Consider the following 20,855-nt stretch of genomic DNA (forward strand, 5'->3'; position numbering starts at 1 on the left):
GGTGTAAGGCTCCAAGGAGCTCTGAGGTGTGCTGGGGCAGCCTGTGGGGGGCATGCCCCTCTGAGGGAGCAAGGCGTTACATGGTGACAGTGAAGATCACCAGGGTGTGCCCCACCGACCTCTGCCCCGCCCCCTGCTGACACACTCTGCTGTCTGCACTGTGTGGTCAGGACAGCCACAGGCTTAGCTACCAGGCAGAGGGTGGCACACCTTTGAAGACTCCACTCAGTTAGTGGTTAGGCAACATTGTAGCTGCTGTGGTCCCTCGGGCTGTGCGGATGGAGAAGTCTGTGTTTAACAGCATGCCCAGGTTGTATTCCCAGGTAGAGAGGGCAGAGTTCAAGAGAATGCCTACCCCGCAAGCCGTGGCCTGGTGGGGGTGCTGTGCTGCCCATGCCCTCCCTTCCTCCACCCCTGCCCACAGGGGTGCTCCCCTTCTGCCTGGAGGCAGGAGCTCCCCAGCCCAGTGAGGAGCCACCCGGCCCCATGACGAGGATTTCAGGGTGGGAGATGTGGCCTGGGCTTGGTGTTTTTAATGGATGCAGGGGATTCCAGTTGGCAGACATGTTGGGGTGTTAGTCTCAGTGGAGAATGGGATTCGCTGTCCTCACAGAGCCAGATTTAGAGCGCCACTGTGGTAAGTCTGGAGGTGCCTCTCCTACCTGTGGATGCAGATGCGCAAGCTGCCTGAGCTGCCGGGGCACATGCTGGGACACGAGGAACTGCTGTGCAGACAGTGAGGAACGAGGGCCCCCGATTGCCTTGTGCAGACACTGCATTCACCAACTGTGGGCAGCCCTCCCTCTGAACCTCTCACATGAGCCTTGATTCATTCTTATCCTCTAAGGACTTTCAGTTAGGATGGGACCTTCCCATTATCATGCCATGCTCTCATGGCCCTACAAGGAGACAGGGGACACTTGTAGCTCAGGTTGAGCACCACACACGAATGAAAATCTAAGTCCACAAATGTCTGTTAAGATTGAGGCACACAGCAACTCTAGGGACGGGAGGGTTCACCCCGCACCGCAGTGTGTTTCCTGCACACATGGGGCAGGGTATAAAGGAGGCTGCAGACGTGTCAGCTGGGAGGGCTCTGAGAACAAAGAGGGATGTACACTGAAAGGAGTGCTCCCTGTGTGGGAGAGAGAGCGGTGGCCCAGTGAAAGGGCAGTGAAAGGGCAGCCACCTCGTCACCTTCAGAGAAACGGCTTCTCTCCTGCATGATCCCAACGGCTTAGACATTTTCAGAACTTACCGAAGACTAATGGAAAGTTTCATCATAATGGAAAGGTCATACTCACCATCTTAAAAATTATGAATCCAGTGTTGAAATGTCAATGCAAGTTATCATGAAGATACACGGGAAAGAGAAGGGGATGTAAGGAAGATAGATATTAAGAAAATATAGAGGAGCAGTAGAAAAGACGAAAGCACACACGGACACACGGACACACGGACAGGCAGACATAGCGTCCGAGGCAGAAATGGTGGGTTTCACAGAAACGCTGGGTTTCTGGATGACAGAGGGGAGTCAGCTGTGAAAACCAGTTGCTGGAGCTTGAGAGCCCAGGTGCTGACTGATGGCCCTGATCTAGGGTCAGGTATCGTCCGTCCCCATGGGTTCCGCTCTGTCGTAACAATTATAATGACAAAGTCTCGCACGTTAAATAGCCTCTCCTGGGCTGGGGTGGTAGCTCAGCGGTAGAGGGCTTGTCTAGCAGGTGTGAGGCACTGGGTTCGATTCTCAGCACCATATAGATAAATAAAATAAAGGTCCATTGACAACTAAAAACAAAATTAAAAAAAAATAGCCCCTCCCTCTCCTCCCCTCTCCCTCTTTCTTCCTCTTCTCTCTCTCTCTTTCTCTGCAGTTGCAAGGAGGCTGATTTGCCCACGGAACATTCTTGGCAAATTTGGAGCTTAGGCTTTCTAATCCAGCCAAGACCAAAAAAAAAAAAAAAAAACAACTTAGGATGAGAAGCATTAACTGCTCCCTGTACCAAGGTCTTTCCCTGTACATGAACTAGTACTTCGACCTACATGCCACACTCAATCTACAAGGGCTCCGTCAGCAACAGAGGTCACTCTCACGGTCAGATGATATAGCTGAGCCTGTCGCTGAGGCAGAAATGTGCTAAACACTTGCAGGTCCTCAGCACAGGGCAGCAGGCTCTCCAGGGCGGAGGGCGCTGCAGGAGCTCAGTGTCCACCGAACACAGGTTTCACCGTGGCACAATTCAGAATGTGGTGTGCGGCCAATCCCAAGTGCCCCTGTCGATCTCAGAGGCACCAGTGAGGGTGAACAGAAAGGAGACGGGCTGCCACAGCCCCAGCTCTGCGTTCTGGAGGCATCTCTAGCCCATCACAGAGACGCAGAGCTGACCCAGTGCAGTTTGCCGGTTCCAAGACGACCAGTGAGCCTGAGACTTGCAGTCTCTCCTGGAATAAGACCATAGGGCTCACCCAGAGCTCTGCGGAGAAAGGAGTGCGTGAATGCAAAGCCTCAGGAAAGGGACAGCTCATTCCAAGAAACGGTGTACTTATCCACCACACGATTTTGAAAGCAGGAGCCCAGCAGGAAGGGGTTGTCCCCCATGCGGCTAAGGCTGGCATCCAGCAGGGTGCTCCTTCTACCAGGCTCACTGCAAGGGCGGCAGGAAGCTGGAGCACAGACCTGCCCTCCAAGCCCCAAGTTGATGAAAACACAGGTGGGGCCCCCAGAGCAGCCTCCAGAGTCCACCTTGCCCAAAGGTCATTACACGTTTTGAAAAAAGCCAGTCAATCTGAAAGACCAGAAAACAGGAGAAAGAAGATACAACAGGGGGGCTGCAATAGTAGGGAGATTTTGGTTCTCCAAATGTATCACAAGCATTTTAAATTCCTAGGCCAACTGCAGAGCACTCTTAAATTCAGAAAATCAGTACCTTCACTCTTTACCTTTTTTCTGTGAGCATATCTGAGCTTGATCCCCTTCCACAGAGGTGAGGGTCTGTGAAAGTCGTGACACTGCACACACCCCAATATCACTTGAGCCTCTGCACGGCAAGTTCCTGCCTTGGGAGCAGTCACCCTGCAGCCACGTACAGGCCCTCGGCACATACCCAGCTCCCCTAGTTTTTGTAGGCGGTGGTGACTTCTCACCACGGGTTTGGTTGTTGTGGGCCCAGTGTGGTCCTTAAGAAGCAGCCTCTCGCTGATTTGTTTTGAGAACCATGTCAGGTGAGACCAACCCTCTGAATTGGCCCAGGACCAGCCTGGCTTTGGAACCCTGATGATCCGGCATCCTGAGAAACCACAGTGTGGAGCACTCTAGGAGGGACACCTCAGAGCCGGGCAGCGCCCAGTCGGGTTCTGTGGTAAACAGTGGCACCTGCGGTGAGGACCACAGCCTGCTGCAATGGATACTGATAATGGATAATGGATATTCAGGGACAGCACGCACCCGTCACCCTGTAGATGCACCCCACATATTGACACAGCCTCCCCTCCCTGGCCCTGATTATTATCCCACTGCAGGAGGACTCATGCCGTCTAGGGAGGACTGGCTTCGTGTGCCCAGGGGGCCAGGTCAGGGTGCAGGTGCTGCAGGGGGAGGTGGGGAGCAAGGGCAGCCAGGCTCCAGAGAGCCACTTATGAACTGTCTAGGGTACAGAAAATGCCTAGCACGACCAGAATTAGGAGGTAAAGAAAGGGACTGAATGAAGCAGTCTCCTGCTCTTACTGAACCCACAGGCCAGAGAGCCTCCTGGCACCCAGCATTCAGCTCCCAGTACTCCTCTGCACATGGAGCTGATTTCCTCCTGCTGTTTTCTTTGCTTGCTTCTTGGTTTAAATGTCCCATGCCTTTACAGAGCACTGAATATGGAGGAAAAGCCTGCCCACAGGGTCCCTGTGGCCCGCCTCCTGCCAGAAGGGCAGTGGGACCTTGGGCACTGGCAGGCAGGTACAGGCAGCCTAGTGAACACACCTGCTAAGACTCAGTACTGCCACCCCTATCGTACCTAGAGGAACTAAGCCACAGCGAGGCCCAAAGGCTTAGAGAAACACATTTTTCTTCTCTCAACAAAGTGCACAATCTCTCCAAGGGACTTTCCCCCAGACAAGAGAGAACACATGCCAGCCCCAGGGACCAGGTGGTGGTGGGCTGGGTACAGGCAGTCCTCTGGGGCCTGGAATGCACATCCGTCACAGGGACATTGGAGATTGGCAGCCTAGCAGCAGTGGAAGCTCTCACAGGACAGGCGTTGGAGAACCCACTTGTGCCCTGCCAGTTGGAAAACGGGGACAGAATTTATCATTCAACTTCAGATTCAGTCCTCGAGTCCTGATTGCCTGGTGATATGCTGTCCTGCACGTTAGGGACTGTTTTCCTTGTGGAATGTCATTGGGGGGTGGGGGGGCGATGGCATGATACTCTGCTTCCACATCTAAAAGCACATGCTGATTTTAGTGCCTTCCCTTGATTACCTCTGCAGAGGCAGGCCTATAGCAGGCCCAGAGTGGCCAGGCCCATCACATCTCAGCACAGCGCTGACTCTAACACAGACCAAGTGCACACACTCACTGACCAGCTGAGGCGGCTGAGGCAGCAGCCCACAGTAACCCCCAGATCCATGTAGGGCATGTGTGTGGTGGTACGTGTATGGGCAGTGCACAGATATGATGCACAGTAGGACAACAGCAGAGCTGGACCTAAGTGGAATTAGCCAGTGCATGTGGAGGCCAGTTGGGGGAAAGCTCTGGAATCAGCCCCACTGATGTGCTGGTATTGGGCCAGGACCCAGCCTGTCTGGCATGGATATGCTGAGATGTCTGGGATCTGGTCACATCCCATGCTGTAGCTGCAGGGGGCCAGAAAGCTTAAAGAGCTGCTCAAATGCCTACTACCATTGGCTGCAGCAGAAAAGCAGCACTGAGGAACATGAGACCTCTGACGACTCTGTCATGATAACAACGGGTTCTCGGGCGGGTGGTTTCGGTCACTCACAACCTGTCCTAGCTCGACCACTAACCCTGGGGTAAAAGCCTTCAGATATGGTTTCCAGCCCCCAGAGCTTCCCAGTCCCCACTCCTCCTGCTTTATGATTTGCAGAACACTAAATCTCAAATCAGTAATCCATCCTGTTCATCTGTCACAATCCAGCTTGGAGACCACAGGCCATCAGCACCCTCAAAACCACTGTGAGTCAGAGCTTTAGAAAGAAAAGAAAAACCATGGGAAAACACTCTCTACCTAATGTGTCTTTGCAGGATAGATAAATAACACAGTGATGAAAAGGTGTTTTGTAAGTTGTTCCCCATCATGGTTTCTATTATTTACAACCCTGAACACAGAATGACATGGAAACTAAATTAGGGATGTGTGTGTGTGTGTGTGTGTGTGTGTGTGAATGCAAAGACTACATGTGCTGATTCCACACAATGGCAATTTCAGGGAACGCGTGGCTATGTTTGAGGGTATCCACATGCTCATAAAACCACAAAGCAGCTGACTTCCTCCTGCAGTGGATGTCCACCGTGGCACCACAGACCATGGAACATGCACGAATTTTATGCAAATCCACACCTTCCACTGTCCCTCCAACCAACACGCACCCTCCCAGTGCTCAGCTGTGCTGCATCAGACGCAGGTCACTAAGGAAGGACTGAGGTCACATCCACAGTACCAATGTGTCCCTGATGGGGAGAGACTCTGAACAGAAAGCACACACCAGGGATGTGCTTGGACTGGACACAGTGCTGCGGGACGGTGATGGACACGGCAGCAAGCAGGCCTGAGGGCGCGGCCAGAGCTGATGCAAGCAAAGGTCCCCCCATGTGTCAGGACCAAAGAGGGAAGCCCAGGGGCAGGGGGCAGGGCCCAGAGGAGGCCGTTTTCTCTGCAGTGAGGCCAGGATGGAATGGAGCAGAAGGATTCAACCTAGGCTCCAGCAGGCTGCACCTCAGCATGGGAAGGGACAGCCACGTGGTCAGAGCCCTACAGCCACTGCTGGGGTGAAAATGAGGACAGCAAGAACAGGGGCTCTGCCCTGCAGCAGAAGGAAGCACTCAAAGGCACTCTGACCTGAACCCACGGGGGCCTCGCCCCTCAGCCACTGCTTTCCTCATTACCTTGCCACAGACCCCAGCAGCACTGAAACCAGAGCATTCTGCAACTGTGCGTCTCCTCGAGATGCAGGCCACCGACTGAGCCCAGAGGTCCATCCGGGAGGCAGCACGGACATCCCTGGCTCAGGACGAACCTCCCACCTGCGCCTGGCCCGACCCCCTTGCCTGTCACATGGGAGGCCAACCCCACGTCCTAGGATCTGGCTCATCTGAATGCTCGGCACACACTGACATGGCGAGGTGTTTTATGTATCACATTACCTGCTTCCTTCTCCTTATTATCACAATATGCATGAGAACAAATAATGTAATTCCAAATTGAAATAAGGCTCACAAATTATGAAAATATAACTAGGTGACTTTATGAAGAAAGAAATTATGTATGAACCTCAGTGTGGCATTGTTCTTGGAAGCCATTAATGGGACTTTTATATAAATAGACAGTTATTTCAAGATTCTTATGATACTTTAGTAATTAAAACTCTCTGAATAGAGTGCATGATGAATATAAGATTGTTTCAGGAAGAAAATGGTATGGAAAAAATGTATTACTTTCCTAAGAATAATGACCCTATTTCTTTTTAAAATTAATTGTATATTGCCTTTCTTAAAAACAAAGAAAAACTCTCTTTATAGATTTCAGGCAGCACGTACTTTCCTTTTAATCCTGAAGTATATTATTACAGTCTAAAGATAATAGAGTGGTGGTGAACGAGCAATCAGCTCCAATGCCAAATATTTATAGAATTTTATTTTAACTAAACCTGCTCAGCACTCCACATATTCTCTTGGTAGTCAACATCACAAAGGGGACATGTAGACATCCTAGAAGCTCTGGATTAATTAGTACCATCAGGGCTGCCCAAGGGGGATGAAGCTGTTCTCAGCACACGTTTGGGTCCTATGCAGGCCTGATGTCTCCTCACCACCCTGGGCAATGCAGGCAGTTAGACTGACAGGCCAGCCACCAGAAGCCCTGTGCCAATGCCTTGTGGTCAGCTCAGCAGGTGCCTGGTGAGCTCCAGCAGCCAGCCAGCCCCTAGCTCCAGCCAGGAGCATGGCATCTTCCCAAGGGTGGGTGCTTCAGGGAGAAGGTGAGGCTGTGGAGGCCAGTGTACCTTGGGCAAGGATGGTGCAGAGAAGGCCCCAACCAGCCAGGCGTGAGGGTCCAGAGGGGATGGGGAAGGGACAACTAAGCATGGGGCTTCCTCTGTTTTTATCCGATTTAGATAGAAAAGCAGGCAGGAAAACAGAAGAGGACATTTCAGCTGAAACAGAACAAAACCAACACAAGTCCAGAGAGAAGGCTCTAGGGTGGGACTGGAGAAATACCAGTCGTCTCCACATTCTCCTTTTTACTAACAGGAACTAATGTATGGAGTGTGACAGTGAGCTTCAGGAGTCCACAGAGCCCCTGCCCTGGGCCTTCCTGTTGCCTGGAGTGAGGATGTGACAGTGAGTGCCAGCAGCCCCCTCAGGCACAGCTCAAGCTGGACTACGAAGCCTCATCTGCAGACACGGAAGAAGAAAGGGACACCATGATCTGACTGACCAGCTCTGGACCACCCCTCACTGTCTGGCAAGGTGACCAGGTCCACACTGAGCTACCTTGAGACAAGGACAGGCGTCGGAGGGATCTGGAGGGATGCATGCAGTTTTGCTGGACTCACAGAGATTGTCTAAAGGACTGGAAGCTGAACACAAAGACTGTGGAAGCCACCTGGTGTATTTTACATTTTTGAAACTGAGAATACTATGCAAAGTTCACTGATTATTGGGAAGCTCTCATGACAAGACTGAACAGCTAAGCTCCTATCACAATGCATATAATAGTCAATAAACAGCCATCCGTTCTAAAATATGCTTATTTGCATCTAGCATTAAATAGACACATGATTTAATTTGTTTTATATATTTTTAGAAACTCTATCAATTCCACATTAATGAAGATCTATTTATAAGGTTTCTCATCTTTATAGAAGAGATAGGCAAGTTCCAACAGTCATAAGAAATATAGAATCCTAATTGTTTAGTAAATTCTATGTTCTCCATAACTGCATTTTGTAATCAGCTGTGTACTTATAAATGACCTTGGTCTTGAGGTAACAAAACACAATAACACAGCAGGTCACTCAGCCAGCCAGCCCCTAGCTCCAGCCAGGAGCATGGCATCTTCCCAAGAAGATGATGGGATGCTTTTAGAAGAGGTAATACTTTTACTTAAAACAGCACTAAAACTCAAAATGCTGAGGCAGCTAGAGACTGATCCATGAGAAACACAAAGTCCAGTGTCCATTTTCAGAATTCAGTATTCAGCCTTAATTGGGATGCAAGACCCATTTGAAGCCATTTTAACAAAAGCCCTTCTCTTTCCCACCCCAATTTTAAAATTAGCCAGTTGTGTAGATTGAAACCCTGAACTCCTCTGTCAGAGCCAGGGGCAGCGCTGTGTCAGGGATAAAAGCAGGTGGACTGCCCACCCAGGTGCACCTGCTCACCAGGTTTCTTTCAGTAGCACACCCTTCTGCAGAGGTCAAGTTTGCCTACTGAGCAGCTCCGGAACATATGTCTGCTTCCTGAGGCAGGCACCCCAGTACCTTCAACAGGCCTGACAGACCTGTTCTCAGGCTAAAACAGCTTCTCAGCTTCCTTTATTTCATCACCACATTGATTTCAGGGATACCTCAAAGAAAGAATAAGATTCCTGCCTAACTGACCACTGCAGGCCATTAGCATATTTTCATTTAAATCTTCTCATTTTGAAAGGGGTTGGATCAAATGCCCTCCAGCATGCTTTCCAGCTGTGACAGTCTGACTCCAGACTGCACCAAAAATAAGACACAAACTACTAAGAAATTTTAGAATGGTTCCCTGTTATGGCTTGGACCTTCAATGTCCCTCAGCGTCCCTGTAGGCCACAGTTGAAGGTTTGGTCCCCAGCCTGTGGTGATATTGGGAGGGGTGTGCTTTTTAGGGGGCAGGTCCTGGCAGGAGCAAGTGAGGTCACTGGGTATGCCCTTGTGGGTGTTGCCCTTGGAGGGGGCACAGGGACCTGGGTCCTCCTCTGCTTATGATGCTAGGCCATCAGGAGGTGAGCAGCATCCCGCCACCACATGCTCCCTGCTATGACGTTCTCACCTCAGGCCCATAGTGACTGACTGAGCCAAGTGAACATGTGTCTAAACCTCTGAAGTCATGAGCCAAAATAAACTGTTCTTTTAAGTTGTTTATCTCAGGCATTTTGTCCCAACAGCAGAAAGCTGACCAACAAACACATGCCCTGCACCTTTTTCTTACAGAGGTGACAGCAATACTATAGCCTTAACAACTACTTACAAATTCATTAGTTTCAACCTGAAAGGCCACTTTTGTAATGTGAAAAATAATGTGATATAAAACTAGAAACAGTTCAAGTGATGGAGTTGCTGAGCGTGGGCATCTGTCTTACTTCCCAGTTGCTATTTCTTACAAGCAGGGGGCTCTAGAATCACTGCTCATCTTCTCACTCCCACCCCTGCTGGGAACAGGGAAAGCCTGCCTGGGCTCAGCGCCACCTCTCCATCTTCCTGGGTCAGCACAGAGGACTGGGCTCCTCACAGCTCCTGAACCTGCCTGGCATGGGGTTTCCTAGGTGCCACCACAGGTGGGTCTGGGTACACCTCTGACTTGGCCTCCCCTCCTGGTGGCTGAGGCCAGATTGCAACACTCTGTCCTTTTTAACACTTATAAGGAGCTGTTTAGAAAGTCTCCATCTTTACAGGGAAGATTCATAAACACTAGCAGGTTCCAAATCACGTGACACAATCATGGGCAGCAGGACTGCATGGGTGGAGAAGAAAAACGGCTAACAGTGTTGTGCGGGCAGAAACCTGGCTGCGTGGGGTGACTGACACACCAACAACTCAAGGCACAGAGAGCACAGCTGGCCCGAGCTGCAGGGGAGCCCTGGCCCCCATGGACAGGTTAGTGGGGGAAGAGGCCTCAGATGGGGCAGTGGACTCAGGAAAGTGTGGACAACTCTGAGAGAAGATGCGTGGTAGCCACAGGCCAAACCCAGTGTGGCCTGTGTGTTTGGGTCGGAACAGTGTGCAGAAGCAGGAGTCGGCAGGCCAGGACACACCGCACCTCTACCCACCACTGGGCTCCCTCCCGTGGGCAGTGAGCAGCCACTGCCAGGTTGGCGCTGACTGTGACATGTGTTCAAAGTTTTCAGTTGTAAGTACTGCGGCAGCTGTGGGTGGGGTGGATTAGATCAGCGTTTCTCAAACGGTATTCTCTAGAACACGGGGTCCCATGCCATGTCAGTGGATACCCAGATGCTCGAGTCATCCTGGGGAGTGACTGAACAAACTGCCACGACTGTCCCTGCTACTGGGTGTCAGCACCTGCTGCGTGGGGAGCACAGCGTGAAGCTCCAAGGTCAAGGCAGTGTGTGAGCTCCGGGTGCTGGCTGCCCCCAGCCATGGCACTGGAGCTGCCTCTCTGCGCTGGGTTGCCTGGGCCTTGGCTGCTCCCCTCCTCCTGGAGCACCCTATGTGCCCAGCCATTTCCTTCCCACTCACGTGAAGGCCACGGAGTCATCGACACGGCCACCATGCTCTCCTGTCTTCCTGACACCTTCCTCCCACGCAGAGCTGGGCTGCTGTGTGCACCCACCACACCCTGAGACCCCCACCATGGTCCCTGTCCTGCTGTCTCCTCCCCAGGCTCCAGAAGGGCTGCAACCTTCTCCTGAACATTCCTTCAGTACAAGCACATAACATAGAAGCCAACTCAGTAAAGCGGAGTCCGCCAATGGGGACTAGATGGTGCTCTTCCCAATCATCGAGTTGCAATTGGAAACACACCACATGAGTCAGAGTTCCTTTAATCAGGAGTTCGCTATGTGTGCAACAACTGTTTGAAGTCCTTAAGCAAGTTAAATGGAAAATGCCACAGCACTCACAAAGACAAACCCTTTTGCTTTTAATTCTTAAGAAATTATGTTAGATATTCAAGGCAAAGCATGTGTAAGCCTGAGCATTTCCAACTCACAACACAGGGGTCTGGTTTTATCCCCATGTTCAGAACAACATCAAGATAAATCAGTTTACCTAAGACTCCACAAATAATCCCTTCAGGCACAATTCTGTCTACACTTCTTGTCACTTGGGTGCTCAAAGATAATAAGCAGAGAAGCCCCAGCAACACCTTGGTCAGCACTCTTGGATTCAGTCTGGTTAGGCCTGAGAGCTCTGTAACCTTGCCTTAGAGCTCCTGTTCTCTCCTGGGGCAGGATAAAGTTATCCACTTAAAATGCCCGTCTCTTCTGCCAGGTCTGAAGGGCCCATGAGAGGACTTTCAATTGTAGTCACAAGTGTCTTGTTCTGGTTCTAAAGCACTAGAGAAAAGAACCACATGGAGACTGAAAGAGGTCACTGAAGAAGAGGGGGACCATGTGGAGAGTGAAAGAGGTCACTGAAGAAGAGGGGGACCATGTGGAGAGTGAAAGAGGTCACTGTAGAGGAGGGGGGACCATGTGGAGAATGAAAGAGGTCACTGAAGAAGAGGGGGACCACGTGGAGAGTGAAAGAGGTCACTGTAGAGGAGGGGGGACCATGTGGAGAGTGAAAGAGGTCACTGAAGAAGAGGGGGACCACGTGGAGGCTGGTGGAGGCCACTGGAGGAGAGGACCATGTGGAGGTAGCAGGAGGCCACTGACAAGCCCACCCTCTCTAAGGACAGTGACTGGGTTGTCTCCTGATTCACCCTCATCTCTGCCCAGACCACAAGGGCAGGGAAGCTGACAACCAGAAGGATGAGGACAGTCTGAGGGCCTGTGAATTCCAGTCTCTTTTTGGATTATCTTTATTTTTAGTTGTAGATGGACACGATACCTTTATTTTATTCATTCATCTTTTCGTGTGATGCTGAGGGTCAAACCCCCTGCCTCCCTCCCACATGCTAGGCGAGTACTCTGCCATTGAGCTACAACCCCAGCCCCCAAAATATTTCCTGAGAGCTTGGTCTAGCCACCTGCTGACTAGTGAAGCTGGCACAGGCCAGCAGTCAGCTGAGCCATGGCAGTGAGCGGACCTACAAAACCTGCTGTGGCCACCGACCCTCCAGGGGTTGTCGCACTCAAAGACATCCTCCAGCATTCAGAGACCCCATGTCTGTCGTCCATTTACCCCAGAAGCCCCCCTCTCTCTTTTCCTATATCCTCCACACACTCTGTGCTCCATCCACAGGGGGCCCCTGAAACTCCCAGGCCTTGTGTACTACACTTTCGACTGTGCATATCTAGGACCTGGCACTGTCCTGATACAGCTGGCTTAGTAACAATCTGCAGGGTACGCGAATGATCCTGCATCCAGGGACCTGAGGGGACAGTTTGAGATCAATCTCACAGTCCTGGCACAACAAAATGCCATGAGTGACACAGTGACAGCCATGAGTTAAAAAGTGTCCTCCTGAATAGTGAAGTAGTTCAGCTTGCAAGGAACCTAATTCCTCTTTCACGAAGGAGGTGGGTTTAACCTTATCCCCTGCTGACATCATTTTCACTTATTTCCCTCTCAGTATGCCGACTGAAGAGAGCGATAAGTGGAAGAGGTAGGCAGAAGCTTGAAGAACCGCAGGGGTCCAGGCCACGCCGGAGGGCACCACCCACCTGTCAGCCAGCCCTAGCACACCACATATAAGACAGAGCGCCACACGCATGTGTTGAAATATCACACCACATACTCCTGCAATACATACAGTAGTTACCTGTTAATCAAATAAAACCAAAGAAAGCTCTTATTTTAACTTAATGTATAATTTTAAAATTTCAGTGTTACATAAGGAAATCTACCATCTGACTTTGGATCTATGGAGTAAATAATACATAAATATGATTAGAGCCTTAAAGTTTGCACATTTCTGGGCTTCTCATATCTTTTCTAGAATATTTATGGCTTTCTAAACAATGTTAATATTATTTTTTAAACAATGTTTAAAAAATAATACTAATATTTCCTTAATAAAAAAATACTACCATTGGTAAATAGCACTTTGTGATCAATGCCTTGCTTTTGTTTAGGAACATTTACAAAGTGCTTGCTTTAACATTCTAACCAGAAATGTCCATCACTTTAAAATATAGAAACACACTCTATAAATAAAATAGTACTTATTTAGCATTGTGCAATATTTAGTTCTTGCTGGAGTTGTCTATTACTACCCAATAAACCGCCCCCAAACTTGACACATTATTATTTTGTTTTAATATCTGGTCATTGTTGCAATTTTGTTCACTAACTGAATGGCCTATAATAGCTCGCTATTTCCAGTGGTCTTGAGAGTAGTGGGGGCTCTGCAATGGTTCTCATGTAGAGTCTTCCTGGTGGTCACAGTGTGTTGGTGGCCACAGACCTCCTCTGAAGGCTCAGCTAGCCTGGACATCCAAGATGACAGCTGAAGGGCTGGAAGCTCCTGAGGCCTACTGTGTGCAGTGCCCAGATGGCCACTCCATGGTACTTAGGGTCTGGACAGCATGTAAGGGTGATCCCAAGAAACACAAGAAAAAGGTGTCAGGCTCCTAACTGGCCTGCCCTAGAGTCCAGAATATCACTTCTGCTGCATTCTCCTGGTCAAGTGCATTCTGGCCAGCACAGGTGCACAGGAAGGGAAAACAAGACTCTTGGTGGTGATGAGAGGGCAGCTCATGCATGCGGGAGGGAAGAAGTTGATGGCATCGTCTTGGAGACCAGCTTATCATGTAAACTATGTGTTAGGTGGGCACTCCTAGCTCCCTGTCCCCCTAAGAACTTCAGAGTCATGTTGAGTGAGAATGTACAGACCATCAAAAAACTGCAGAAAAATCACAGTTGGTGCCTGGGATCTGAACAGCCTATAACAGCTCACTATTTCCAGTGGTCTTGAGAGTAGTGTTCAGTTCCTCACATGGATGCAACTCTACTCTGTTAACCTCAACAGTGAAACAGAATCGAGTTCCACATAAGGCTTCAGCCTCTTGTCCCATGGGGTAAGAACCTTGCCCAATAAAAGTGTCAGGACGATAAAATGCACTTTATTTTCAAATTCCACCTCCTACCCTGGCTGTGGAGACCCAGGGGCCAATCACCTCATTATAGAATGCCTGGCCCAGCAGGCCTTACTTCCTAGCACTTGCGTGCCAGAAATGTTCCTGACCAGGGACTGGAGACTTGACTGCTAGTGGCCTCAAGAAAGCCCCCTAGCTCAGAAGCACAGATCATACAGCGAATAAGAGCACAGTAGACTCTGAAGTGGAGTGATGGCCATTACACAGAACTTTCTCAAAGGAGGAAAGAAAGGTGCAAGACAATGATGTCAGGTCCCGAAAAGGAAGGTATTTTCAAATAGTTTCACTTTCCCATTTACAAAAGAAAAGCAGCTTACTGTGATAGAATAAGGCCTGCTTTCATGCAGGTGTATATTCTGAGCCAAATAAAACAGAGTTCTATTCCAAGGCCATTCATCTTACATGAGCCACTGGCAAGGCATGGGAAACTCCCCTCAGACATGGGGGCCCTAGAAACAGTGACATGTGCTGATCTAGACCCAGGTTAAGATGTTTTCAAAGGCAGCAAGAAGCCGCATGCTCTGGCCCCCATAACACAGAAACCCATGAAGTTTAAAAAAAAAAATTAAGTTTTCTCCAAAATCATAATGATTTTTTTTAAAAAAAAAAAAAGGGTATCAAATTTGTTCTTAATCTCTTTATCAAAATAAATAAACAGGGGTTGGGGTGTGGCTTAGTAGTAGCGCACTTGCCTGGCATGTGTGAGGCACTGGGTTCGATTCTCAGCACATAAATACATAAATAAAATAAAGGTCTATCAACAACTAAAACAATATTTAAACAAACAAACAAAATAAATAAACAGAACTAGTTGAAGTTCTCAAGTATTCAGTCTATGCAGTGTGAAGCCTCCTTCCCTTCCAGGGTTTCTCTCTAAACCCACCGAGTGTTTCCTGTCTCTAAGTGGAGAATGTGGAGGTCCTTAAGGCCCTGCCAGGTTTCCTGGTTCCCTGGGGATGCCTCTCCTCACCACCTGTGTGTACCCTGTCTAAACCTCGCCACCACTGTTCTCAAAGGCGACTCCCATAGCTGCTCCCCAATTTCAAATCTCTGGCCATGTGGTGTGGGTCCCCTTCCACTCACCTGGCCCCATGCCTCCTAGCTGGGTCTGTGTCTCCAGGGCTGCCCTCAGTCCTCACTGGAGAGCAGCCTCAGAGCAAGCATTCTATGACAAAGCTCACCATGTTGCTCTCCTGCTGTAAACCAGACACACTCCCCAGTCCACTCAGCCTCTCCAAACCAAAGACAGCCAGACTGCTCCCCAGGTCCTCACAGCCCCTTCAAACCAAAGGCAGCCAGACTGCCCCCCAGGTCCTCATGGCCCCTCCATCCCTGCCTGTCTCACATGTTAGCACAGCACTGCAAGACGTGGTCACCCTCCAAGATGGCTGCCTGACTCCATCTGCAGGACCTCCCGACCTGAGCTCACAGGGTCATGGTGACTCCTCTGCCTCACATCCACACCCCCAAAGGGGGAACTCTCCTCCTTCAGCCTTCTGCTTATACCACATTATGCAATTCAATAGCTTTATTCTTTGGTCAAGTTTTTTTTTTTTTGTAAGTTTTCAATTCTACATCAATATACCACCTAAAGCCTTCAGGTCCATCCAGCCCCTCTGGATACAGTGTGTCTCAGAGACCATGCATCTCACTGGGTCTCACTGCATGGTGTCCCAAGGAAATGCCACCTGCACTGCTCATTAAATTGAGTCTGAACTGCCTAAGATCAAGGACAGAAAAATTCATGAAAGAAAATTAACAGAATTCAGAACAGCATAAAAGGCTCACTGGTATGCTCCACCCCAGGCAGTCCACTGAATTCTGAGAGAACTGGTCTGGCTCTGTCTACAGTCACAGGCTGCAATGTTGATCACTGGTGATGTCTTTCCTGAAAGTATTACTCACTGGCCAAATGCTGACAGACTCGTCTTCACAAGGATGTCCTGTCACTTGTAAGTATTCTGCAAGAAAAAACCTTCATATTTTCTAGTATGAAACTGTAAAGATCTATTTAGTGGTAGTCTGTCACTCATAACTCCCGAAACTGACTCACAATTCAAAGAATCAGACATTTTTGGGGCTGGAAATTTTTCCCCCTTTGGCCTTTCAAAAACACGTATCTATAAATGTCTATCATGAACATAAACAGAATTTCAGTTGCAGCACTTTTTTCTCACATAAAGTCAGACACTTTCCTTTTACTGTGAGCGTGGTTTTTACATCATGGATGTTACAGCTGCCATTAGAGAGGCAGGAGCAGTCTTACCCTGGTGTGCGTTCGGATGTGCATCTTCAGCCCATCGTTCTTACTGAATCCTTTGTCACAGTAAGGACACTGATAGGGACGCTCACCTATGGATAAAGAAAGACTTCAGGTCAGAACAGTGTCAGGGCGGAGCATGCCATGTCCTACTCCCAGTGCCCTGTCCTGCCTCACGAAGGCTCCCACATAGCCTGAGCAGACAAGGCCACCTCCGGGAGGCCCAGTGCCTCAGGACTCATGATAAGCCAGGCCACCTCTGGGAGGTCCAGCACTCCAGCACTCAGGAGGAGCCAGGCTGCCTCTGGGAGGCCCAGCGCCCCAGGACTCAGGAGGACCCAGGTTGCCTCTGGGAGGCCCAGCGCCCCAGGACTCAGGAGGAGCCAGGCTGCCTCTGGGAGGCCCAGCGCCCCAGGACTCAGGAAGCCAGGCTGCCTCTGGGAGGCCCAGCACCCCAACACTCAGGAGGACCCAGGCTGCCTCTGGGAGATCCAGCGCCCCAACACTCAGGAGGAGCCAGGCTGCCTCTGGGAGGCCCAGCGCCCCAGGACTCAGGAAGCCAGGCTGCCTCTGGGAGGCCCAGCACCCCAACACTCAGGAGGAGCCAGGCTGCCTCTGGGAGGCCCAGCACCCCAACACTCAGGAGGAGCCAGGCTGCCTCTGGGAGGTCCAGCGCCCCAGGACTCAGGAGGAGCCAGGCTGCCTCTGGGAGGCCCAGCGCCCCAACACTCAGGAGGAGCCAGGCCAGCAGAGCTCAGTGCACTTCCTTTCACCATCCCAGCCCAATCAAGTCTCCGCAGTTGAAGACCTCACTGCAAGTACTTGGCGTTAGTCAATTTGTTCTGTTGCTGCACTGTCCACTGCCCACCACAGGAGTCTGAATTTAACCAGTTCATTAATAAGTTGTTTTCTTATTTTTGCTTAAAAGTTTCACGTAAATGAATCCATCTCAGGGTTTTTGTAAAACACCTACATGAAGCAGAACCACTGGCCTCTGAACTACGCAGAGAGGATGGCTCGCTTTCTGATATAACCAAGAACCTCTTGCCCAGAAGTTATGATTTAGAAGACAGCCAGGACATTTTTAAGACAAGCAAACACACATACATCACAAAATTCTGCTTTGTGAGGACAAGACTATAGTGAGGTGTGATCCTCCTGAGTTGTCTGGAGGTGCTCTCCCCAAGGCCTGATGATCTAGAGTGGATGACAGCTTAAAGTCACCAGCACAGTCTTTGATTTAACAACACACCGACATGGCACCATGCCAGTCTACATTCAAAGATCATGCAAATCAAGGCTCTGTCTGTCTGTCCTTCCCCTCAGGCCCCTGCCCCCAGTATCTACTCCCGCTCTTCTCCCACAGGTCCCACTGGATGCAGGCTGGCACAGATGTATTACTCCAGGGAGCTGCCTTGCTGGGCAGCCATGAACACCCACTGCTTGACCAGCCACTGCTCCTGAGAGGGCTGCCTGCACCTCTTCTCCGCCTCAGACTCAGCACCACCAGACAGGCAGCACGCTCGTGGCTCAGGCCTAGGGCAGCCTCCCACGCTGCTTCCAGAGTAGCACCACCTAGCACCAAGTGCAGGGCCCCAGAGTGACCTCTCCCAGTCTCTCCTCTTCGCAGGGACACCTAGGACCCTTCCTTTCCACTGGGCACTGGAAACCACTGACAACCACTCCAAAATGCCAAGAGCTAAGCATAACAGCCGCACAAACAGGAATAGGCTCTTGCGCGGATGGTCCACGTTTCCATATTCTGAGAGAAAATCAACCTGTGCTCCAGGACAGCCCCGGGAATTCTGGACTGAATGGCAGTCCAGACCTAGAAGGCAGAACCAAGGCTGGAAACAGGCAGGAAAACACTCCCTACGCTAGCCGCAGGGGTACTCCATACTTACCTTATTCCAGGTCTCTGCTGAGTCCCAGCCCTAACTTGGATACTGCACAATCAACTCAAATTCCCCCCACACACAGCTTCTGTCCTGATTATCCATGGATCAAATAAGACCCAAGGTAATAAAATCATTCTGTCTGCAAGATTCATGCTAAATGAGTAGATGGTAGCTGTTCTTGCCACAAAAACAAAAACAAATGGATGCATTAATTGGCTTCCCTCTAACCCTGGACTGGCAGGCTGTGTCCTGTCGCTGATGTGTGATTTACATACACACACTGGAATTCATTGCAAAAAAAAGAAAACTTGGCCCTCCAAGACACCTTTCTATACCCTTCCCCTGCATCCAGTTCCTGAGCCACGAGATTCACCTCCTTGACACTCCCGCTGGCCTACACTCCCGCAAGGATGAGAACCATAGCAAAAAACACAACAGCTGCACGTAGTCCACCAGCATCTGCAAGACCTCTGGCCACGCAGGTGCAGCCAGGAGGTTCCTATGCTCAGAAGCCAAGCACTGGAGGACAGAAAGAGCCACCCAGGCGGTAACGCCTGCCTCAGAGAATTCCACACACTTTCAAATACTCTTCTTCATAAATTATGAAGAATAATTGTTTAGATTTTTTTAAATGCTGAAATGTTTCCCTCTTATATACCTATTAATAATTTAATCAATCAACAAATCAAATCCAGAGTACACACAAAACATGATTAAAAACAGCAGTCTGTTACATAAAGTTACTTCATGATTTTCCTAGCAGACCTAAGACAATCTACTCCTCATAGCTTTAAATTAGGTCTTGCCTTCCAAAGGCCAACAGAACAGCTAGCAAACAAAATCAGATATGGGCAGTCTTGGGTGGACCATATTAACCTTCAGAAACCCCTCAGTCACAGCATGCTCAGGGTGACCCTGCCTCTTTCGGCCTCCAATAACAGAGCTTTCTGCTATCCCACAATCTGAAACTGAAGGACACCTGTGCAGTCCACAGGTGATAATTACTGTCATGCACCTGATCCACATATTATATGCCTATGTAGGAGTCTGATACTGGAAGCATTTTGATCTATACATAGAATTGTGCTGTGAACAGGAAGTAGCCTTCAGTGTGACTTCATCCAACACAGCCTCTAGGTGCCACATAGCCCTATTTTTAAATATCTCAGGTAGATTTAGATGCCACTATCTTTATTTCACTTAGACTAATCATAATATTCAAATTCTCACTGGCAAGAAAATCAGTGAATCTTAAAATTAGAAAAAAGCTGAAAGCCAATGTCAATGGGAATAACACGCCAGCGGCAACCCTCAGTATCCCAGTCTGTGCTGGGAGTCCTCACTGGAGAAGCCACTGAACCCATGCCACAACACTGCAACCTGGTGCTCATGTCCCAAGTCCAGAACAAGTACACAGGCACAGAAAGGACTCACAGTGGGCTGCGAGATGGAGGGTCAGAGCTGGAGCCACTGTGCCCCAGAGCCAAGGTGGGAAGTACTGCAACTGCTGGCCCCTCGCACTGGGCGAGCTTCCCCAGTGAAGGGCAAAGACCTGCCTCTCCCAGTCCCAGGTGGCACGAACCAGGCCTGGGGCTGGTGCATCCAGGCGTTCTTTTGGCTTTCAACACTCATCAGGAAATGCAGGAGGCAAGAGAGGAACATGTGTCCCATCGTTCAGCAGGTCTCACGTGAATGCAGATGTTGTCTGAGACCTATTACCATCTAGACGGCAATTAAGACATCAGAACCTCAGGCATTCCCCAGGACACTTGGCCAAGGCAATCAGATCTAATGAGCACTGTGTGGGCAGCAAACTCCACATATGACTGAAAACTGAGGAGGGCTTTGCATGTTGTGGTCTTTAAATTATGTTCTGACACCAAAAGAGGTTTAAACCCACTGTCTTCTTTAAACACATCAAGGAACAAAAAGAAACATGATGGTAACTATAATAGGTAACTATAAAGTGCCACCTCATGGATACTGCATTAAGTTAATTTGTTCATTTTTTAACAGATTTTTTTTTTTTAGCACCTGCCATGTTCCAGCTACAGACCTGGGCTCTAGGAATGCGGTTGGGAATAGATTAAATTTTTCAAGAGAATACTGAGACAGAGTTAAGAAAGACCAGTGGGCTGAGGAAGAGGGCAGAAGAACCCCAGCAAGGCCAGCAGGAGAAGCCAGGGACCGAATGCAGGCAGGCCTGAGGCAGTGGAACTCAGGCTCCAGGGTCCTGGACCTCTGTCTCTCCCAACTGGGCTTGAAGGGGTGTTTCCAAATTCCCACAGCCAGTGCAGTCGAATGGAAGTGACTTCAAAGTCTTCCATTGTGAGGATGTTGGGGAAAGAGAATCCAGAGAGACCAGTAGTAATGAAGAGCACATGTGGCTGCCATGTGGGGCACCTGACCTGTCCAGCCTGGCCCAAACAGTCACCTCAGGTCTGTAACAAAAAAAGCATTATGAGGGCAACTGCCTACCCAAGCAGGGCTAAAACAACAG

General features: G+C 49.8%; 1 protein-coding gene across 1 annotated transcript in view; it reads right to left on the reverse strand.

The window, feature by feature from the left end:
* Prdm5 (PR/SET domain 5) overlaps positions 1-20,855 on the reverse strand; it is a 120,679-nt gene that overhangs the window by 20,026 nt on the left and 79,798 nt on the right. Inside the window, exon 11 of the mRNA XM_048812548.1 lies at positions 16,464-16,549. Within this exon, the coding sequence (XP_048668505.1) occupies positions 16,464-16,549 (86 nt within the window). The remainder of the gene's footprint in view (positions 1-16,463; positions 16,550-20,855) is intronic.

This window comes from Marmota marmota, unplaced genomic scaffold, assembly GCF_001458135.2.
Source record: "Marmota marmota marmota unplaced genomic scaffold, marMar, whole genome shotgun sequence".
NCBI lineage: Eukaryota > Metazoa > Chordata > Mammalia > Rodentia > Sciuridae > Marmota > Marmota marmota.